This window comes from Sparus aurata, chromosome 8 (genome assembly GCF_900880675.1).
Source record: "Sparus aurata chromosome 8, fSpaAur1.1, whole genome shotgun sequence".
Classification (NCBI taxonomy): domain Eukaryota; kingdom Metazoa; phylum Chordata; class Actinopteri; order Spariformes; family Sparidae; genus Sparus; species Sparus aurata.
In genome coordinates this window covers 4,340,870-4,363,098 of record NC_044194.1, presented here as the reverse complement: position 1 = coordinate 4,363,098, position 22,229 = coordinate 4,340,870, and the positions used below count along the sequence as shown (strand labels likewise).

At 42.9% G+C, this 22,229-nt stretch overlaps 1 protein-coding gene across 1 annotated transcript; it reads left to right on the top strand.

The window, feature by feature from the left end:
- Positions 1-1,086: 1,086 nt before the first annotated feature.
- On the top strand, positions 1,087-19,504 carry slc41a2a (solute carrier family 41 member 2a). Its single transcript, XM_030424944.1, has 11 exons — positions 1,087-1,161; positions 3,011-3,472; positions 3,794-3,901; positions 5,690-5,761; positions 5,850-5,994; positions 6,088-6,234; positions 6,819-6,966; positions 16,868-16,947; positions 17,041-17,172; positions 17,249-17,397; positions 17,534-19,504. Exons 2-11 carry the CDS (start codon positions 3,095-3,097, stop codon positions 17,708-17,710), a joined length of 1,536 nt encoding a protein of 511 aa, XP_030280804.1. The 5' UTR covers positions 1,087-1,161; positions 3,011-3,094; the 3' UTR covers positions 17,711-19,504.
- Positions 19,505-22,229: the final 2,725 nt, after the last annotated feature.

Sequence of the window (22,229 nt, the reverse complement as noted above, 5' to 3'; positions counted from 1 at the left end):
ATATAAAAAGTATAAATGTATTTGATGTTAATTAAGTAGACTTTAAAATGTAACATAATTGTCTGGCAATTAATATTAAAGTGTCAAACGTTTGTGTAAAAGTGAATTATACATACACACACACACACACACACACACACACACACACAGAAACACACACACACACACACACACACATATATATATATATATATATATATATATATATCAAGTATATATTTTATTTACAAGTAAAAAGAAAGATAGAAAACTATGGAACCTGATAAACAAACAAATTAAATAAGTGATGCACGGTAAGGCTGCACCAGAGGGGTCGGTTCAAAACCACTTCCACACGCAAAACAATTTAAGACAGTTTGCACCCTAAATTACAAATGCACAGCAAGCTAAGGTGACTTAAACCACACCAGGAACACACACTAAAGATACATCTACATCTACCCCCAAATACTGAACGACAGCAGCCCCACAAATAAAATAAAACAGAAAATGGCCCGATCAGTAGGCAAGGTAAACACTGGCTCCTTTAGGGGTGTGTTTGTTTAAATCTGAGACATGCAGGTGGCTGGAAGTTCAGTCCTTGGGCTGATGTGCTTGAGGAATCACTCCAAATCAGTCCCTCTACAAACATGGAGAATCAACTCAGGTGGGTTTGCCTCAGCTGCTGCCTCAGGTGCGTCTAACTGCAGGTAGAAAGGTGGATTTAAAATCTCCTCCCCCCTTTTATAAACACTAGACTCCTAGTGGCTGGCTTCCCGCTTCCTGCCCTTCCACATGTGTAATCACAGCCAGATAGATATTTGTTAAAAGGCCCAATTCTATGATGTATGTCATTGGTTAGATTTACGTAGGCTCTTTAACCAAGCAACAACCAAAACAACTAGATTGTAATGCAGTCACAGGCCAGCACTGGACTGCACTTCACATAGGACTGTCAACTATGTGTGTGTAACCTGCTGTCTGTCGTATACAGGCTATAGGCTGTTACTGTATATGAATATGCATGCAGTGGACATGATAGAGGGGGCAGGTTAGGGGAAATGTCACACTGGAGACTCAGAACGCCATTCAGAGGACGACAGAAGCCACGAGGAAGAGTCACGGTTGGCAGAGGAGTGGGAGAACAGATGCCTCTTCTTCTCCTACGCTTTCACGCCGAGGGTAAGGCACGTTTTGATTTTCTTTCTACTCATAACTGCAGACTAATTGTTAGTCAGACTGTCAAAGTATATAAATACATAATAGGCTGTTGACACGCTGATTGTTGGGGGATCTGTGTGAGCAGAGACACTGCGACACACCAAGAGACAGTGAGCATTACAAATCAATTCGGTATGAGAATTAAAACATTCACTCAAGTTATTTTTGTGTCCTCTGATCAGGATCTTGAGGATGATTCATGTCTAATTGTAGGAACATGTTCATTACACTGTGTTTGCTTTAGATACTCTTGTACATCTGAAGATCTGTGGACCCAACAGTGAAAAACTTTATTGTAAACACTTGAATGATTTAACATTTTGCTCTGTGAACCTTTCTGACCATTTTCAGGGTTTGATTTTAAGATATAGTCTTTTTTTTATCATAACTATAAAAACTAAACTGCCAAACTGTAGGTTAGGGTAGATTATATAAACACTAGCTACCATTCTTTCAAGCAATTCAGCATTATAAAGTAGATTATTGAGACTACTTTTGTTTCTTAGCTGGCAAGTACGTTTGTGGATATGGCCATTTTTACAGATTGTGTTAAAAAATGCATTTATTTTTTTACAATCCCTCGACTGCAACTCTGTTACCTCAGCTGTTTCCCACCTGGTCATCTCTGAGGAATTTCTAATGAAGCACATTGTCTCCGTCAGACAACAACACAGCCTCAGTGTCGCTGATGGGAATCAGGCATGAGGAATGATAATGTAGGCAATCTGTTCCATCAGATGACTCTGAGACAGCCTCATTCAACAGCCAAGCACGCATGGCGAAGTCGCACACTTGATTTTTCATGGAAGTCATATATATCTCTTCAGCGCTTCAGAGCGTCTTCACTTCACTTCAGGCTCATAATTTGATCTTGCGTTGCCGCTAGAGAAGCTTTACATGCTTTAGTACTCAGAAAACACATCAGTTCTCTCAGACTGTCTGAAACGCTCTGTTTTAGCTCCTGTCGCTTTAAGGCCCCTCCTCCTTAATACCCAGTCTCCTCTCATTGGTCAGCTCACACACGCCTGAGCGTCTACTGCTAACAACAACAACAACTCAGCTGTGCTAGATTAACTTCTATGTACCAAACTACCCCCTTTGCATACATTATGCAAATGTGTGACACAGTGACGACTGACGAGGTGTTTCAGGAGCAGTGGCTGTGTCTCAGTTCAGGGTCTGTATCCTTCGTAGGAGCATTTGAAGACCAGTTACGTCACAACGTTGCTCCTCCAAATGCAGCCCACAAATGCTCCTTCTTTTCCCTCTTTTTGGAGGATGCACCGCTACTATCCTTCGTGGACTCCCATATCCCAAGATTCTTTGCCCGCCTGAAAAAGAAGAAAGAAAGAAAGAAAATGGCGACATCGCGTGGCGTAGATCGTCACTTTTCGCAGGCCTGGGCAGCAGAAATCATGCCGTAAAGGTAAAACATCTGGTGACGCAACCAGGAAATGCTCCAAAGGCTAGACTGTCACATTTAACAACAGTTCTCCTTTGAAGGTCGCAAAGGCCGGGTCCTTGGAGGGATGCAGCCCCTGAATTGGGATACAGCCAGTGTTTTCTGTTGGTGCAGACTTTGACCTTTATAACATCCAAGACCTCTTACATATAAACACAAGAAGCTACATAAAACACTAAAAGGAAACAAAGAGAAAACATACATTATGTCTCCTTTAACTGTTGCTGATATTGTATTTTAAAGTTCTTCATGTGCAACTAATCACAACCACTCAATTGTGTCTCGATGTTAAAATTGTGAATGCTTTTTAGAGCAAATCATTATTGTTGTTGCTCTTCTTCTTTTTAGGCCGTCTGCAGTGTAGGTGCCGCTGCTCCCCGGGAGCCGGAGCAGCAGCAGGAATAACATCCTGCCAAAACCCAACTTCACACCATGGTTGTCCCGGAGCCACAAGACGGGCAGCTGTCCCCAAGTGGCCTTGCGGGCAAAGGCACCAGCCAGCAGTACAGATCCATCCCGTCCTCATCTCAACCCTCTGGAGGCCCGAAACATTTAAGCTCTAATGAGAATATTTCACCAGTCGACGCCAGCATCCACTATGAGCCTCAGGAGTACACTGAGACAGACTTTCTGCTCCCGAGCAAACTTTACGGAACCTCAGGGGTCAGTGGATCCAGGAGAGCAAAGCATGCAGATGGTGCTGGTGCACCCGCTGAGACAATCTGCTCCATGGTGCTTCAGATCCTGGTTCCATTTCTGCTGGCCGGGTTCGGGACGGTCTCTGCAGGGATGCTGCTTGATGTGGTTCAGGTGAGGAAAGGCAAGAAAACAAAAACGTGGCAGAACAATGAAGTGGTTTAGTTGTCATTTCTTGTCTTTCCAAGTGAGAGATGAAAGGTTTAAACAGGTGCAGAGGGAAGACAGAGGTAAAGTAGGCCCGGGTTCTGCTGTGCTGAGATCAGTTCGAGGAGAAACTTGGGAAATAAAAAAAATAATTAACCCAGCCAAAACTAATTTGAATTTCAAAGCTGGTGTCACCTTAAGAATAAAGATGATTTTGTTGTGTGTCTTGTGGTGTTGAGTGTGATTCAGCCTCTGTGGTGTGTTTTGGACCGTGTGCTTTCATGGCAGAACTGGGACGTGTTCCAGGAAGTCACAGAGCTCCTCATCCTGGTCCCTGCAGTGTTGGGCATGAAGGGGAACCTGGAAATGACTCTGGCCTCCAGACTCTCCACTGCTGTGAGTGTGTGCATGTAAAAACACACACACAAGCCAACAGCTCATGTAATCCACACACACACACAACGACCTCTTACAAAGAAACGTGTAAGGCGAAAGTGAGATGTGTTTACAACTTGATTAAATTTGATAGATAGTAAACTGATTGTCAGGGTAACCAAGACGACGACGACCTCTCTCAGAATTATATTTTTGCCTTTTTGCATCACGGGGTTTCTGTCCTTGTGTGAAACTCCTCACAGACCCGTGAAGACCACCGCAGCAGATCAGCTCGGAGGACAGTTTCCTGCTGGAGAAAATAAAGACAGTCCAACAGATCTGAGACCCTGTAACAGCACAGATACAATGATCAAATATTCATAGAAACATAATAATACTTCGTTTTATTTGCGCCATGAGCCACATTCTTGCGCTGGGTGATGTTTTGTTATCATGATGAAAATACACCCTGTAGTTTATTCTGAGTGGATCCGGTTCTGGTGCTGATATGTAATACACCAAATCTTAATTTGCAGTTTTAAAATAATATCAACAAAAATTCTAAATTTTTTTTTTTTTCTACTACATTTAAGCACTTAACTTTATTATAATGCCCAATTTATAAAAGGTTAGAGTGCCACAGTCAGAAGTTAGAAAGTAATGAAACACATGGTTTTCTTCTTTTTTGTTTTCATGGAATGATTATAGAATAATATATTAATAATAATAACTCCAGACTTATCCTTTAAGATGTTTTTCTAAGCCACAGTTTAGTGCAATTAGATTTGCTCAGTTCACGTTAGTAATTAATTATAGAAACACCCAAAGTTACTACAATAATTATATCAGAATGTGTAAGTGCCCCGACAATATTCTGCTGTTCTTCAGTCAACAGTCAACAAATAGATGATAATTTATTTGATACATTTCCAGTAAACTTCTACTAATTTCTGTCTAATGTCCCTTCAGCTGGTCACTAAATTAAAGTGAGTTGTTCCATTTTAAGTTAATTTTTTAACCAATAACATCTTCAAAAATGTTATTTAGTGGATAAGTTCAATGTTGCACCGTTTTTTTTCAATAGTTGGCCATAAATTGCAATTTACAGACAAATGTAATTAATCACAATCCTTTTAAGTACCTGTGTTACCTTAATTACTTTAGTGTAAACATTCACTTTAACTGTTTGGATGCTTGTCCGATAGACAATCATGTTTTTTGTTTTTTTAAAAGCATCACATGAAATGATATGATCCGTTTCAATCTGACATATGTACACTGTTAATATATATAGAGAGGAAAGTATTTTTTCCTGGTGGTCACAAGCAATCTAACATTACAGTATATTAACATTATTGGTGCTACTACTTCCTTTTTGTTATACTATCTAATAGAAGAAGGCGCTGTAGCATTAGGAACAATATTTACATGTTTGAGGTTCATTCTTGACTTTTGGAACATCAGCTGACAAAATGCTCTTACTTAAATATCTGAAGCTTTCACTCGTATAAGATCTTCATCAGCAAAGTGAATTTGTCTTGAAAATGTAGATTTATTTATTTTTTGTTTAGTTTTTTTTTCTTTTCTTCGTTTAGTTGTTTTTCTTATGCATCTGTTAAGGTTCATTCTTGACTTTTGAAACATCAGCTGACAAAATGCTCTCACTTAAAAATCCATTCTGTAGCTGTTCTCAAGCTTTCACTCGTATCTTCATCAGCAAACCAGATCTGAGTATTCAGAAAAGTGCTATATAAGTCCAATGTATTAATTAATTTATTAAAAGAGTTCATATCTCTCGGGTGTTTTCAGGTGAATGCAGGAAAAATGGAACCAGCCAGTGAAAAGTGGATGTTGATCGTCGGGAACCTGGCGCTCAAACAGGTATCACATCTGAAATGTATCTCATTTCCTGATTACCTGCAAGGTGTAACTCTACAGACACTTTCCTAACACCATGTTCATCTCACAGCTTCAGGCCACAGTGCTCGGCCTGCTGGCCTCCATGATGGCGGCTCTGCTGGGCTGGATGGCAGAAGGACAGATGCCGGCTCATCACGTGGTGCTGTTGTGTTCGGCCAGTGTTTCCACTGCCTTCATGGCTTCACTGCTGCAGGGTAACGACCACACAACCCGCCGTCTCCTCAACCTCGACATCCTGATCTCACACCTACCCACAACATCATTATATCTGTTCTGTGTCTGACCAGGTATCATAATGGTGGGAGTGATAATTGGCTCCCATCGGTTGGGAATCAACCCGGACAACGTGGCCACACCTATGGCGGCCAGCTTCGGGGATCTCATCACTCTCGCCTTGCTGGCGTGTTTAAGTCAGTGGTTCTTCTCCTTCATGGGTAAGAGAGAGATGAAGGCTGCGAGACGGTCTGGTGTAATTTCCACTATTGGCCAACAGATGGTACCCAGAGGAAAGTTTTACTGCTCAAAGCTTTCTCCTTTATGGCTATGGAGCCGTAAAGGAGCTCAATGAGAGTTCTCATTTCAGTCTCGTTGTCGTCTTTTTTGGTCACAAACATTTCTCATTTGTTTCTCCTAAAATTCCTTAGGAGCAATAGGTGAGACTTGAGACTTTACCGCTCAAACCTCGCTCCTTTCCAGCACTGGGGAGACATTCTGAAACTTTATTGAGAGCTTGATGAGATCTCCTTTGAAACTTACAGGGAGCCCAAGTTGAGATTTTCTGCACCTGTTTCTCAGGAGAAACAATTGAGAAACAGGAGAAATCAGCCACAGCCTCACTTTGGTCTCACATAGATCTCATAGAAATGAAATGAGTGAGACACTACTGAGATCTCTTATCTAATTTTTGTTTCCTCTGGGTACTTGTGACCCTGAAACTGACACATGAGTTGGGATCAGAAACCTTATATACTTCATGACTGTAAATAAAGGTATAAATAACGACCCTTTCTCTTCACAGAACTGTATTCCTACGTGTTGTACCTGGTGGATCTGTTGTTTCTGTGCCTGATTCCTCTTTGGGTCGTCATCGCTTCCAAACATCCAGCCAGCAACCTGCTGCTGCGTACGGGCTGGGAACCAATCATAACAGCGATGGTCATCAGCAGGTACACGCCTCGTTCTCTTATCTGACTTTTTCCAAAAAAAGCGCGCACGTGCATCCAGACTGCTCGGACTTTGTACATTTTATGAGTGGTGTGGGACCTAAAAAGGCAGCTCACGTAATGTTGTCTGCCTCCTTTCAAGTATCAAATGTGGTGTTGAATATTTAGGAGAAGACAAGGAGACAACTTAGACTCATAATAGATAAATATAAAAGTGCTCTCCACCATGCTGAGTCTAAATCAGAGACTTTGGTATTATGTGCTGCTGACATGAGGACTCCTCATCGTTGTGGTGAAAATTCAGACCGGATTCTACTCAAATGTGAACGCAGATAAATACGTCATGGGAAAAATCCTCTTCGGATGGGCGTGTGAATATTGAATTCTTAAAAATAAAGACAATTCTTATATTTACTGTAACTTTGTACAAAGTACAGCAAACTGAGGCTGCTTCATGAGCACAAGCACTGAAGAAAATACACAGATCCTGTTGCATATATACCCTGAATGACCGTCCCAATATAGAAACGATCCATCAGGGTACAAAGTTCAGTATTTTCCATTATTCGCCTCCCATTTTTATTCGGCCCGTTGCCAGGTATGACCTCATACTTTTGCCATCTTCCAGCTCTTTGCTGGTCCAGTTCGTCCTCCCAATAATGTCACATCAGTTTGTGATGGTGGCATCATAATAATAACAACAAAAAAAGACATGTCTTGTATCACACATGTGGCCTTAAATGCACCGTCTGCATGAGATAGCACAAACGTAACACAGGTGTTACTACACAGGACTCTAGAGTTTCCCAGGAAAACATTGGTTTGTACTGGATGATGGATGTTATTTTACTTGTCAGTGGTTTTATCGTTGTAGCCGATTAGGTTTGTTTTATTGGGATACGTGCCAAAACTTCTAAATCCTGGCATGAATCGACAGGCGTGTCAGGTAGCAGAGAACAGTCAAGGAAGGTGTGTGAGGCACCGTGGCTTCGTTAAGCGAGGTGTTGGGAATGATTGATGTTTTGTGCTTTTCCGATCGAATTGCTCATCTTTCCTCAGTAGAGCGATGGGCCTTTACCTGCCAGGGTCTGATTCATCTTTATCCTTTAAAATAAAACACAGACATACATGGTTGTACACAGCATCCGAGTGTACAAATGAAAAATGCATAAATGAAAAATGTGAAAGACCTTTTCCAGAGATTGTTGCTGTAGAAGGTCAATTTTATATAACCGCAGTAAGTAGTAAGTGACTAATGATAAATGATAATAACTGTTGTAATGATAAGAATTAGAAATGAAGGGTAATCAAGTGTGAGGGAGATGCTGAGACATATAACTCTGCACCAGCTGATTAAAGCTACTGTAGTGTGATGATGTGAAGTGTGATGTGTAACCACAAATATCAGAACGAAATCATATAACCAAACATATGACAATTTAAAAATGCAATGCAAAGAGTGATCAGACATAATGGGGTATGTCAGTGGGACTTGGTTGTTAAAAAGAGTATCTAAGAGCTACTGGTGTACGTGCAGCTGTGCAGGCAGCAGGAGATACTGGAGTCACTTCCACCGAGCTAGGAGTAGGTGCAGCGGGAAGAATGGTGGTTTCCAGAGAAAAATACTTGTGTCAGCAGAGGTGAAGAAAAGTAGGGATTGGATAAACCACGAGAACATTGGAGAACTCGCCAGTTTCTTGGGGCTTAATATCAGGTCAGTTCACTTTGTTCACGGACTTTGTCTGTGTATGATCTTGTGCTTTTTTGGCCGGCAATTCCAGTTCTATAACACTCATCCTTGAAGACTCCTGGTGACTTCTTGACCTTTTGAAATCTTTTTGGACCAAACAAGAAAAAGAGGAGTCGAAACACGACATCACACCTATTTTCTATGCTGCCTGCCGTGACTCCACCGTGGTTGCAGACAGCAGCTAGCTGCTACAACCACAGAGCTTAGCGAGCAGCAATCAAAGTGATTTTTCACTGGCAGGTTTTGCTGCTGATTCAATTTGCACCAATCGGCTAAAAAGCAGCAGAAAAGGGCCAACTAGTGCCAACAATGCGGGACACACTGCAACGACTAGGGTCTGCAAACGCTCACTGATGTTGGTGTGTAGGAGCTGGTTAGCATAGAGTCTCAAAAACAGACATTATCATCTGCTAACATCTGGCTTTTTGTTTTCAATGTGAATGGGTACAGCGGGCATCCACTCCAGTGTCACATGACTCTGCAGTGATCACAGGTATTCATCGGCTCCAGCTCAGGTGTTCAGACATGCTAATTTTCTCCCCCACATGTGTTGACGCAAAGGAGGAGGGGTTGTGCCTGGAATTTCTTTTAGTTGGTGCTGAAAATGAGAAAAAAACAAGACATTTTACTCCTCAGCAACTTCTGTCATCAGCTCTGGAAAAAGGACAGGTGTAGTTATTGATTAAGACTTTTAAAAACAAGTTTGACATCCTCTAGATGCGGCTGATGAGGCACATGATCTGCTGCTTTCTACTGTTCCCAGATTTTCCGTGAACTTGTCCAACGGCAGCGTGAAAGGAGTCACTGTCACTTGGCTATTTTCTAGAGCTGACACACGTCCTGTTCACACCTCCTGAGTGCTGGTCGGGGGTCAGTGGGAAGAGGTGATAGAGATGTATGAGGTGCTGATCAATGGTCTGCAAGCCCATGACCATGCTCATGACCTGAAGACCCAACCCTGCAAAATAAGCATGACTGTAAAGCAACATTTGAAACCTGTGCCCAATCCATAATGTCAGATATAGACGTGGGGACGTGTTGGTCCTAAAGTGAAGCGTGGTCAGGCGCACTGATTGCCGATTGTTATCTTCAGGCAGCAGCGCCATCGATTGACAAGGAGCTGCTCTTACGTCAAAGTCAAGGTCTGTTTCCCGCTATTTAAAGAGCGCATTATTCAGATAGTAAGATTTTTAGTGCTGTATCCTCGGCAGCTGGACGTGTTTCAGTCTGTTGAAGACATGTCACCTCTCATCCAAGAGGCTTCTTCAGCTCTAACTAACCGGAGGGGAGTTGCAGGCTTTTTTTAAACGTGTGAGCTCTGAGTTTCAGGCATGTTAGGGCTGCTTGTGGGTACTCGATCCGAACGGCCTCGATGTGGGTTGCTTAGGCTAGGTGAGCCCAGGTGTGAATGGTTGTTAAAGGGATATTCCGGTGTAAATTTAAAGGAGAACTTCGGTCGATTTAAACATGCAGCTTCATTGCTCAAGCTACCCTTGACTTGCTAGTACCGAAGACGCGAACACATTTGGTCCAACCATTACAGAGCTCCGTGAACGGAGACTTAGCATTGAACGCTAACAGCATGGGGCGAGAACTTTACACTGTGTTTTAAGCGTCTTAACATTCTCCACATCTCACACCAAAAGTTATGCAACATCAGCAGACACCTTAGCACACAGCACTGTAGCGTGTATGACTCAAAATGAATAAAAAAGTAGTTAAAACAGTGTAACACAGTGTAAATGGTTGGACCAAATGTGTTCGCGTCTTCGGTACTGGCAAGTCAAGGGTAGCTTGAACAATGAAGCTGCGTGTTTAAATCGACCGAAGTTCTCCTTTAATCCATGATCTAACACACCGTGAAACTGTGTTAGACTCCCTCTTTTAGATCAAGTTAGCAGACCGCTAATTTACGGAGTTTTAGCAACCTCAGAAAAAGACTGCACGATAACAATACACTGCAGTGTACGCCTCCAACAAGAAATCGCCATCAAAAGGCCACAAATAATGCTCAGAACAGCACCAAACTTCAGCAACAGTACAAATAGGGTCTCAGCACATAGTCCGGGGCATCTAACCTCCGCTAGCTTAGCTGGATTTCTACTGAAAAGCTGACTAAATTTACCACTCTTCTGCAGCAGCTTCCTGTTGACGGGAAGTCCCGACGAGTCGATTACCGAGTGCAGTAGAGTTCCGCGGCTCATGGATGAAAATGTATGATTATGACTCCATGGAAAAGCAATCAAAGTTCATATGTGTCTTACCTGCCAGTTTATAACAGTTATTATCGAGAGCGGACAGGGAAAAGAACGGAATTGAGCATTTCTAACTGCACTCGGTAATCGTCGCGTCGGGACTTCCCCGACCCGGAAGCTGATGGAGGAGAGTTGAAATCCATTTTTAGCTTCACAATAGAAATCCAGCTAAGCTAGCGGAGGTTAGATGCCCCGGACTATGTGCTGAGACCCTATTTGTACTGTTGCTGAAGTTTGGTGCTGTTCTGAGCATTATTTGTGGCTTTTTGGTGGCGGTTTATATTTGGATCCATTTACTGCAGTGTATTGTTGTCATACGGTCGTTTCTGAGGACACTAAAGCTACGTGAGCTAGCGCTCTGCAACCTTTATCTCTCGAGGGGGGGTCCTACTCGGTGTCACGGTGTGTTAGAACATGGATTAAACTTACACCGGAATATCCCTTTAAGGTGTCTGTGGTTGGGACTCGGTACATTGTAGATGGATGATAAGTAATGTCTTAGGCCTCCTCCTCTGCAGACAGTAAAAAACTTGCCAACACTCAGATTTTATGATTTCAGAGGCTGAAAACCATCTTTTACCTTTTTGTGTAGCTCCTCTTTGCTACTCTGACCCTCTTTGTAACGTCGAGTGGCACATTTCCCCTCCAGCTCCAGTCAGCAGACAACTTTACACAACATGAGCACCCGACAGTGGAGGTCACCTCCGTGGATCGCTGCTGCAGTCCTGTTCACAGACGGGAGTGAGAACAAACCATTGTGAGCGACTGAAGGAAGGAGCTTGTGTTCAGTCTTAAATAGAGTCCTGAGACCGCCTCATGTGCGTCACTTAGGCTCTTCATCGCCCCATGTGATGCCGGTGCCCTCTGAGTCATCAGGATCTTGTTCCTCAAACTTGATTTAATTCCTTATATGGAGTTGTTTTTCTTGTGACTTGACCATTCGCCAGATTCACTGGGAGTTCGTCCAGGGTTTCTGAGGCATGTCAAGACATCTAACACAAAAGATTTCCACATCCTCAAAACACTTTTCCATGGAACCAGATTTGTTTGACAGAGCTGTTTTTTTGGGGGGAAGTATCAACCAGCAGACTTTGCCTCCCAGTGAACCTTAGTACATTTTTAACCTGATTCATGAGCACAATTATTCTTTTATTCATTATATATTTTCCGTACGCACACGATACTGTTGCTTATGTGATTTTATTTTTCCACACAAAATTCTTACAGCACACATTATCCCTTGAAAACACTCAGACTGTTACCAAAATAAAATATCCCTTTCCTGGACGGCCAGGAAAAGTATATTTTTGGTAATTTTTGGTGTGTGTGCGTATCTCAGGCCTCAGTCCTTGGACCAATCAGTTTCACATACACTTTCAAACTGGCCAAAAACACCCCCAAACATCTGGCTTTTGCCTTTTCACTAACAAAGACCACGCCAAAAGCTGTATGGAATGAAAACAGGAATTTATTACACGTAATGACACATGTTAGATGCTGGGAAGGAAAGGGTCGAGGGATGGAAGGATGAAGGGATGATGGGGTAGGGGTCGAGGGATGGGGGAAGGGGTCGAGGGTCGAGGGATGGGGGGGTTTAGGAAGGACGGGTGAGGGTTGACAGGAAGGGAAAGAAGCTGGTGGGATGAGAGGATGGAGGGGGGAGGTTTGGCGAGAGGAACAGGAGGAACGGAGTGGGTGTGGAGACGCTGAGTGGGGGAGCCGCCTCCGATCTCTTCGTTAGCCCCCTGGTTCCTGTATGTGGATGAGAGAGAGAAAACACAAGGAAAGAAGGGGATTGGGAGGGAGGGATGTAGAGAATCAGTCAAAGAGGGAGTGAACGGATGAGGTGTGCTTAAATATATTTCGGGCGGAAATGAGATGAGTTCGAGGCGTGGTCTTTGTTCCCGAACCTAGTTATAAAACTTTATTTAATGTGAACGGGTACAATCATCATTCACTCGCGTGCTCTCCTGTGTTTATCAGCTCCAGCTGTGATTGGCTGGGATGTAACCACAACATCCGGCTGGAGACGCTTACTGTGCTGACATGAAATCATCTGTTGTGTTGTGTTTATTATTGCTGGACTGTATTTCTTTCTGGGCATGTAGCCACATCTGTTTCACATTTCTATCAATGTATAGAGGTTTGAAGATAACACAGAGTGATGTGACGCTAATGGGCTAACCTGTCAAGCTAATCCAGATGTTTCTTTGTTTGGAGTTCCTGTTTAGTCGTGTTCAGGATCTCTCACTAGGCGACTCCAGCTGTCTGATCACTACTGCACATGTGCAGCTCTCAACAGAGATTAGAAAACAGAAAAGAAGAGAGATGTGTCGCCTACTGTCAGTTGTGCAGAGCGGTCAGTGGAGCCGGTTGCTGTTCAAGTTCTGTAAAAAGGTGTTTGTCGCATATATATTTGAGACGCTGAGGTATCATTCATGATTCTGCTGCCCAGATCTGCAGCCGTTCACAGCATCTTGGTCCCTTATAAATCAACATGAATAATATGTTTGGTGCTCCTTCATCTTCAGGGTTTAGGACTAGTCGAGTCTCCTTCCCTGTTTCAGCGGTCTTGCTGTTGCTGGTACCCATTCAAGGTGATTCTCTTGTGGTCCCTGACCTGCTCTTGTAACTTCCTCTACTTCCAATTTTTCCAATTAAATATGTTACAACAAGTAGTTAAATACGTTGGCAATACACACATTGGGATTTTTCTTACCGGAAAGTTAGCTTTTAACTCTATTCCTCTACCCACTCAGTACGTAAGAGTAAGTTTCACTGTTTACAGGATGTGGTAACTTCTGTTTGCCATGAGACACAGACCGGATGTGTTGGTAAGGTTGCACAGTTTCCTGTTAATGGCGTCCGCTGCACCTGCAAACCAAGTGCATTGATGTGTGGTTAAAAAAACGCTCCTTATGGTACCAGTGTTGCCACAGTTACCTTCAAAAAGTAATCTGTTTACTGACTTCTCCTTCAAAGGGTAACTTAGTTACTTTACTGATTACTTGTTTTTAATAGTAACTAGGTTAGATTACACACGGGAGCACGCTCTTCATCGCCCCATGTGTTGCCGACGCCCTCTGAGTCATCAGGATCTTGGTCCTCAAACTTGATTTCATTCCTTATATGGAGCTGTTTCTCTTGTGTCTTGACCATTTGCCAGTTTCACTGGGAGTTCGTCCAGGATTTCTGAGGCATGTCAAGACATCTTACACAAAAGATTTCCACATCCTCTAAACATTTTTCCATGGAACCAGATTTCAGGTCTTACAGCGCACATTATCCCTGGAAAACACTCAGACTGTTACCAAAATAAAATATAGTGTGTGTGCGTATTTCAGGCCTCAGTCCTTGGACCAATCAGTTTCACATATACTGACCAAAAAAAACAGTAACACCCCCAAACTTCTGGCTTTTGCCTTAATGTGAACGGGTACAATCATCATTCACTCGCATGCTCTCCTGTGTTTATCAGCTCCAGCTGTGATTGGCTGGGTTGTAACCACAACATCCGGCTGGAGACGCTTACTGCGCTGACATGAAATCATCTGTTGTGTTGTGTTTATTATTGCTGGACTGTATTTCTTTCTGGGCATGTAGCCACATCTGTTTCACATTTCTATCAATGTATAGAGGTTTGAAGATAACACAGAGTGATGTGACGCTAATGAGCTAACTTGTCAAGCTAATCCAGATGTTTCTTTGTTTGGAGTTCCTGTTTAGTCGTGTTCAGGATCTCTCACTAGGCGACTCCAGCTGTCTGATCACTACTGCACATGTGCAGCTCTCAACAGAGATTAGAAAATAGGAAAGAAGAGAGATCTGTCACCCGCTGTTGGTTGGTCGGTGAAGCCGGTTGCTGTTCAAGTTCTGTAAAAAGGTGTTTGTCGCATATATATTTGACATGCTGAGGTATCATTCATGATTCTGCTGCCCAGATCTGCAGCCGTTCACAGCATCTTGGTCCCTTATAAATCAACATGAATAACATGTTTGGTGCTCCTTCATCTTCAGGGTTTAGGACTAGTCTAGTCTACTTCCCTGTTTCGGCGGTCTTGCTGTTGCTGGCACCCATTCAAGGTGATTCTCTAGTGGTCCCTGACCTGCTCTTGTAACTTCCTCTTCTTCCAACGAATTAAATAAGTTACAACAAGTAGTTAAATATGTTTGCAATACACACATTGGGATTTTAACTCTGTTCCTCTACCCACTCAGTACGTAGGAGTAAGTTTCACTGTTTACAGGATGTGGTTACTTCTGTTTGCCATGAGACACAGACCGGATGTGTTGGTATGGTTGCACAGTTTCCTGTTAATGGCGTCCGCTGCATCTACAGAGTGCATTGATGTGTGGTTAAAAGATTGCTCCTTACATGGTACGAGTGTTGCCACAGTTACCTTCAAAAAGATTTCTGATTGCTGATCACTGACTTCTCCTTTAAAAGGTAACTGAGTTACTTTACTGATTACTTGTTTTTAATAGTAACTAAGTTAGATTACAAGTTACTTCCTCAGTTCCATTCAGCAGGTCCCCCCTCGCCTCAACATGAACATTCAGCGTGGCCTTCAGATTTCTCTCCATCTCTGCACACTCCTTCTCCAGGTAGGAAGAAAAAGATGTTCTGTGAGGCAGCACGGCACTGATAGTAGGAGGGATCTTGTTTCTTATTGCATGAAACAAGGGCGAGTCAACAGCATTTCCTCTACAACATACTGCACGACCAACCTCTTCTACTCTCCCCCAATTACTTGTTTTACACCGAAGTCCAGCTCTTGTTGTTTGGGTGGTGGGGGACCTCCTGCAGACGTCGAGGCCGTGGCCTTGCTCGCAGCTCTCTGCTTAACACTACCTGCTGGGACTCTGTAAACTTAACTGTGCTGACTGTATTTCCAGTTAGAAATCTCCTCTCCTCCCTCCATTGTTGTTTGCGTTTGTGTCGCTGCTTGGTGTAAAACGGGAGTTGTCCTCATGCTGACGTGACATCACTCCCCGAGACGCAAAAAGAAAGCAAAAAGATATATTTGTACTGAGGAAAATGACGAAAATAATAGTAACGCACAGTGAGTCGAATAAGTAACTTTAATCTGATTACTGGTTTGGAAATATTAACACGTTAGATTACTCGTTACTGAAAAAAGTAGTCAGATTAGAGTAACGCGTTACTGGCATCACTGTATGGTACAAACAAGCACTCATAAGTTTCATGACTAAGAAATACGGTTCAGCTGAGGACAGACACAATGGCTGTTTCCAAGTCCAATGATCTAAGAGCAGACTGACTGTGCTCTGCAGGCGTGTCCTGATTTGCAAACTTGTTTCTGTAGTTACATATTCTCCCTGATGGAAAAAGTTGCAGTACATTCCTGTGCTTGTGCCAGTTGTTGAGTCCCAATGGAGCAGGGATGGTGCCAGTTGGCTCTTTTTATAAAAGATGTGCTCAGTATATGATTAAACTCTCGGCCCCCCCTGAAGATGTAAACGACACTTGTGAAAATGTGAAAAAAATTCCCTATATTGCTTTGTTCACAGAGGTGAGAAGAAAATTCCTGGATCAGGATCCACACCAAAAGTTAAAGGGGTCCATTCTGAGCCAATACCAACCCTCCATCCAAGTTTCATGGAAATCTGTTTATTAGTTTTTGTATAACGCTCCTCACAAACCAACCAGGTAAACAGATACAGGTGAAAACATAACTTGGAGGAGTTAACAAACCGTTCTCTGCATACTTATCCAAGTTAATGAGTTAATGTTATTTTGATAGCAGGTTTAGGTACAACAGGAACTTAAAAGAAAAGGAAAGAACGTAGTCTTTGTTCTAAAGGTTCTCCTGCACAGATCCCAGATTGTTTTCATTCAGCGATTCTCAAAACGTGGCTTCGATTTTCTCCCTTTTAGTATCGGAGGACTTATTCTGGACAAGACTGTGTCGGATCCAAACCTGGCAGGAATCATAGTTTATGCTCCCGTCATAAATGGTGAGTTTGTTCTCTTCTTGGCTACTGTTTCTGTTTGTTTATAACATCTTCTTTGTTCGCGCCACATGTTGACACCTTGTCTCTCCTGGTCAGGTATCGGAGGAAACCTCGTCTCCATACAGTCCAGTCGTATTTCTACAAATTTGCATTTGTATTACCCACCTGGAGAGGTTCCTGAGGACCGCAGGAGCTGCTTCAACCCTTGTCGCACTTTTTTCGGTTCAGGTAAAGATGCAAATATAATAACCCTGTTAATCTAACACACACACACTCCACCTGATGTTCGACTTTGCCATGGCAGGAGCGAACCATCGATCTGCTCAGGTTCTGCTTCTCCTGGTCATCCCCGGTCAGCTCGTCTTCTTACACGCCATTCACCTGATCAAAGGAGGCCACACTTTGCCCAGTCCGCTCCTGACCGTCTCCTTCCTGTCCGCGTCACTGATCCAGGTGAGTCACGAGGACGTGTGGTCATTTTTCCTCTCCGTGGTTCATAACTGCTTTAAAATATCTGGAGAAAAAACAATGTGTGCTTCTTCCGTTGAATTGCAAAGACAAAAAAAAAGCTAATTGTCTTCCCCTCTAGGTCTTCTCCCTGCTGTGTATAGCCGACTGTATGGTCCACGCTCTTTGGCGGAGGAGTAAAGACCCGGACAGTTATTCAATACCCTACCTGACCGCCCTCGGAGACCTCCTGGGGACTGCTCTCCTCTCTCTTGCCTTCCTCATGCTGTGGTGTGTTGGCGACTCTGGCAGTGTGTAGATTAAAATCAAGAAATCAGGTTTTATGAAGAACAAGTGTAACATATCTTATCACATATCTTACAGTTAAGCGCACTCAACTGCGACACTGATCATGTTTGCAGGACCAAGGCTTTGAACTCATTACATCTGTCATTTTTAGATCCTTTTATACATTGAATACAGGGAAATGAAAGTAGAAACATGGTGCATGTCTGTAGTGGAGTTTTGGTATTTTACTCTCGCTTCCCCTTTTAGATTATTATATATTTACACTGAGGTTACACACTCAGGCTCACAGGCTTCTCTACGAGCGGAGGTAGCTCTCCCCTCCTTAGTCGTGTCTCCTTCCTAGACTGAGGGAGGAACCGTTGTGGAGGCGAGCCATCTCCGGCCAACCAAGGTTACATTCCTGCTCCTCCAGGTTTGAGCCGTCTCTGTATCTCACAGACGAGACGAGACAGAGTTTAGTCTATTTTTTTCTTTTTTGTGCCGGTAACAGGGGTTGATCTATGTTATCGTTTTAAACAAATTAAAATATAGTATTTGAGGTTCTCAACCAGGGAAAATGTCAAAAAGACATGCGAAAACAGAAACACCCGCGGAAGAAGTAAAACAAGAGCAAATTAGCCAGCCGGCTGATGCGCTCAGGTTTGTGGGTAGACATAATTAACAAAGAGTCTGTTAGTAGCTGTCTGTATTGTACAAAGAAGGTCAGGGTTCCCAAGGTATGCAGTGATGAAGAATGAGTCCTTCTCTCTCTCTTTTCTCTCTGTCGCACTCACCCACAGAGTGGACAACACCTCTTACATATCAATAATAGAAATTCCCCAGTCCAAATGTCAAAGGTCACCACCCCTTTAGAATTATACCCCTTGGGAAAAAACAGCAAATAATTGGTAAGAGCAAAAAACATAAAAAACAACCAAAACTCAAAAAGCTCAAAAAACAGTATTATTTAAACAATTATTTTCTCCTGTTATTTTTACAGTCTGTCAACTTCTTCTTTTTGCTCGTTTTGTTCTTCTTCTCGCTCATAGTCCTCACTGTCCTGTCTTTCTCCCTGGTGTGCTGGATCAGCTGTGTCGCTAACATTAGCGCTACTGTTAGCTTAAGCTGCACTTGATTTTAAAAACAAATCAGTCAGTTTGCAGCATTTTTCACCGTCAGCCAACAGTTTGATTTCTCTCTTTTTCTCCACTCCCCCCTTGTGTCGGTTGATGCCTTGATTCATTTTTTTTGCTAGCTTAATCTCAGTCAACTTCCAATCTCCAATTTCCAACAACCACGCAGACGCGGTCTACTCGATTCAGTCTTGAAATTACCAGAAGGCATTGCCTCATTTTAAGTTTTGCAAATAAATAATGTAATAAAAAATGCAGGTAGATTTGTTTTATTTCAAACCATGCACGTTTTTGAACATCTGAATAAGACATTTCGCTACAAAACAATGCAGACTGATGTAAAAGTTGGTGACTGTAGACTGTAGAGGTTAACGATGGCTGTGATATAGAGAATTCTATGTGGTATTTAAATACTAATCAGATTCGTGATGTGGTGGGTGTGAAGAAAGTGGAGAAATTGGACTTTCATGTAGCCTAAGAACATTATTGACGCTTGAAAGGGGGCTGAGAGAAATTATCTTGGTGCCGCGGTTTGCAATTAAGGGACTGCATGGCTGCGACAATCATTCTGCTCTGTGATTTATCGGCGGGCCCAAACAGTGCACGAGGGCCTGGGCTCCTCTGGCATCTACTGGAGTTCCCCATTACCAGTCGGTCACTGACCCCCCGTGACCGCTGCTCCCCTGTGACCCCTCCCTCCCTCCCTCCCTGGGCCCTGGGTGGTAAATCTTTTCACAGTACATGCACACGTTTTTAAAAGGAATCCAAGAGGCTTCAAGAGCATCAGGGCATCGTGCTGGACGCTGACAAAATTAAACCATTGAATTAAATTGTGTCTCAACAGCTTCTGGGGAAAGTTTGCGCAGAGAAGCAACCTCGTTACAGAGCCTGAAGAGTTTTTCTCGTTAATGTTATACGAACGATTCTTCATCCCGAAATGACCGACGGGAACTGAATCTCAACATCGAACGATGAAATCCAACTCTGCTACAGACAAAACTTCAATTAGGAGAACGGAAGGGGCATGGGGGACACCTATGAAGTAGCAAACTGCTCGCATCTCATTGGCTGAACAGGGGGCGGGACATAACCAACGGAGCGATCTCATTGGACGATGAGAACAATCGATCTGTGACTTTGACATAAGATGTGTTATATCTCTCTCTGTCACATGATCAGTATGTGCAGGTTGGCAGTCACATAATTAAGCAGTTAAAATCAAAACACCGAGAATGTTCAGCAAACATCACAAACAGTTAGCAGGACAATAAATATGTCAATACACTCAGAAAAACATCAGTAAGTCATTTTATCGAATGCCTAAAGTAACTTTTTCAGCCTTTTTAAGGTCTTAGATGTTGTTGGAGCGTCTTGTTAGTTGGTTGGTTTCAGCACACAATATAAAACCACAATGTCACCAGTTTCACTTCTGCTGCGGCTCTTTGTTGACCATGTGCTATTCTCTCCACCCATTTCTTGTCTGTCTCGTCTTTACCTCAGTCTGTCAAATAAAGGCTAAAACAAAAAAAATCGGGGACACACTGTGAGTTTAAAAAAGGACACTGAACTTTAAAAGTGAGACATTACTCTGAGAGATTTGTATCTTGTTCCTTATTGTCAGAGTCGGATTACAGAACTGCCAGGGCGATCTTTGATTTGCGAAACATAAAAAAAAGTTGAGCTGAGATTTCAGATCTGGGTTGTAACTTAGTGAAAGGTGCTTCCTGTTATTGCCAAACTGCTCGGACTGATTTGTTGTGAAAAATGGACTGAGGAGTCTCAACTTATCATGACCAATGTCAGAAAAGTTGAGATCCATACACTCCTGCCGAACACAAATACAAGTATAACGGACATTAAACATAATCCTAAAGGTGATTTAGAAATATATAACAGCTGTGCCAACTGTATTGTGTACAACAAGAAATGGTTTTGCCATGATTGTAATGAAAGTATTGAGGTTAAAACAAAATGAAAAAAGGTTAGAATCAATATGAATCAACTTATCAGATTCAAACAGATTTGTACTAAGAGGGGGTTTAGAAAGTTGAAGTATCAGGATGACGGTGCAAAGACGTCATCTGATTATGAGTCATCAAATGACGAGCTGAAATGTTCTTATAAGAAAATAAACAAACTGTAAACTGTTGTTCTTGTTTCCTGTTTTGTTTTGAAATTGTACCCTCGTGTCGCTTTTCAGTTCCTCCTTCTTCAGTCTTCATCAGTTCGTTCTGTCGTCCTCCATGTTTGCCCGCTCTGTCCGCCGTGGTAGGTTTCTGGTCTTTGCCCCTCTGGTTTTTCATTGATTTGAACTTTGCCTTTGCTGCACTTTGTTTAAGCTTTTTTATTTTGCCACTGTCTCTTTTGTCCTCTGTGACACGTTTTATGTTTTTTCCGTGGTCTCTTGAATTTTTGCATCTAAGCTTCATTTAATAAAGCTTGCTTTTTGTTCCCCTGTCCAACCTCCCACTTGGATTGCAGATTCACTGGTTGCTGCACATTTAATAGTCTTTACCAAAGGAAAGAGGTTGGCTTTGCATTGATATACCCCAGGTGTGTGGGGGTAGGGCTCAGGCCTTGTCCACATGTACCAAAACGATCTTTTTTCCCCCCGTCTTCCTCGGCATCGTTTCAAGAATATTTGTGTCCAAACGGATCCATTAGAAACGACTCAACACGCTGTAGTTCATATTCCGGGTCTATAGGTGGCGCTTGAAATTCACAAAAACGGAGAAGAAGAGACGGAGCATGCGCATTAAGCTTGCACGCTGTAAACAAACAGACAGTAGACGGAGAAACCAAGCACAACAAGAAGACGACGAAAATGGCTAGTCGGTTGTCCATAATCCTTTTTCGCTCAGCTTGGTGGCAGAGGAGCAGAATATTTTGTCCTAGTAATCCTGATGGGCTCCATATCTTCTGCAGCATGAACACAAGCATGTAGTCCGCCATTGTTGTTGTTGTTGTTGTTGTTATGAGACATTGCAGGGTTAAGAGGTCGAAGGCTAGAGGTCGACGGATGGGGCAATGGCATCATCGAATCGCAAAGTATGCAGATTTGCTGTTCACACAAGAACGCAAGGGCAACGTTTTCGGATTTTTCCACCCTGAGACCAGGTTTCAAAAAAGTGAGTTTACAGGATCCATGTGGACGATCGTCCAAACGATGCAAAACATGTGCGTTTACACACAAAAGCGTTTCCATGTGGATGGCCCCTTAATGTGCTGCTGCACAATGCTCTGATGTTACAATCGGCTACTTCACGACCACCTCTTATTTCCTGAGGGGAAGAGCTTTCCAACAGTTGACTTGTATGCCAGTGAAGAGGGTAAGAGTCTGTTGACAGCTTCCTTTGATATGCATCTTAGGTGATCTAATCGTAAGCAACAGCTCTAAGTACGTCACTTCACACCTGG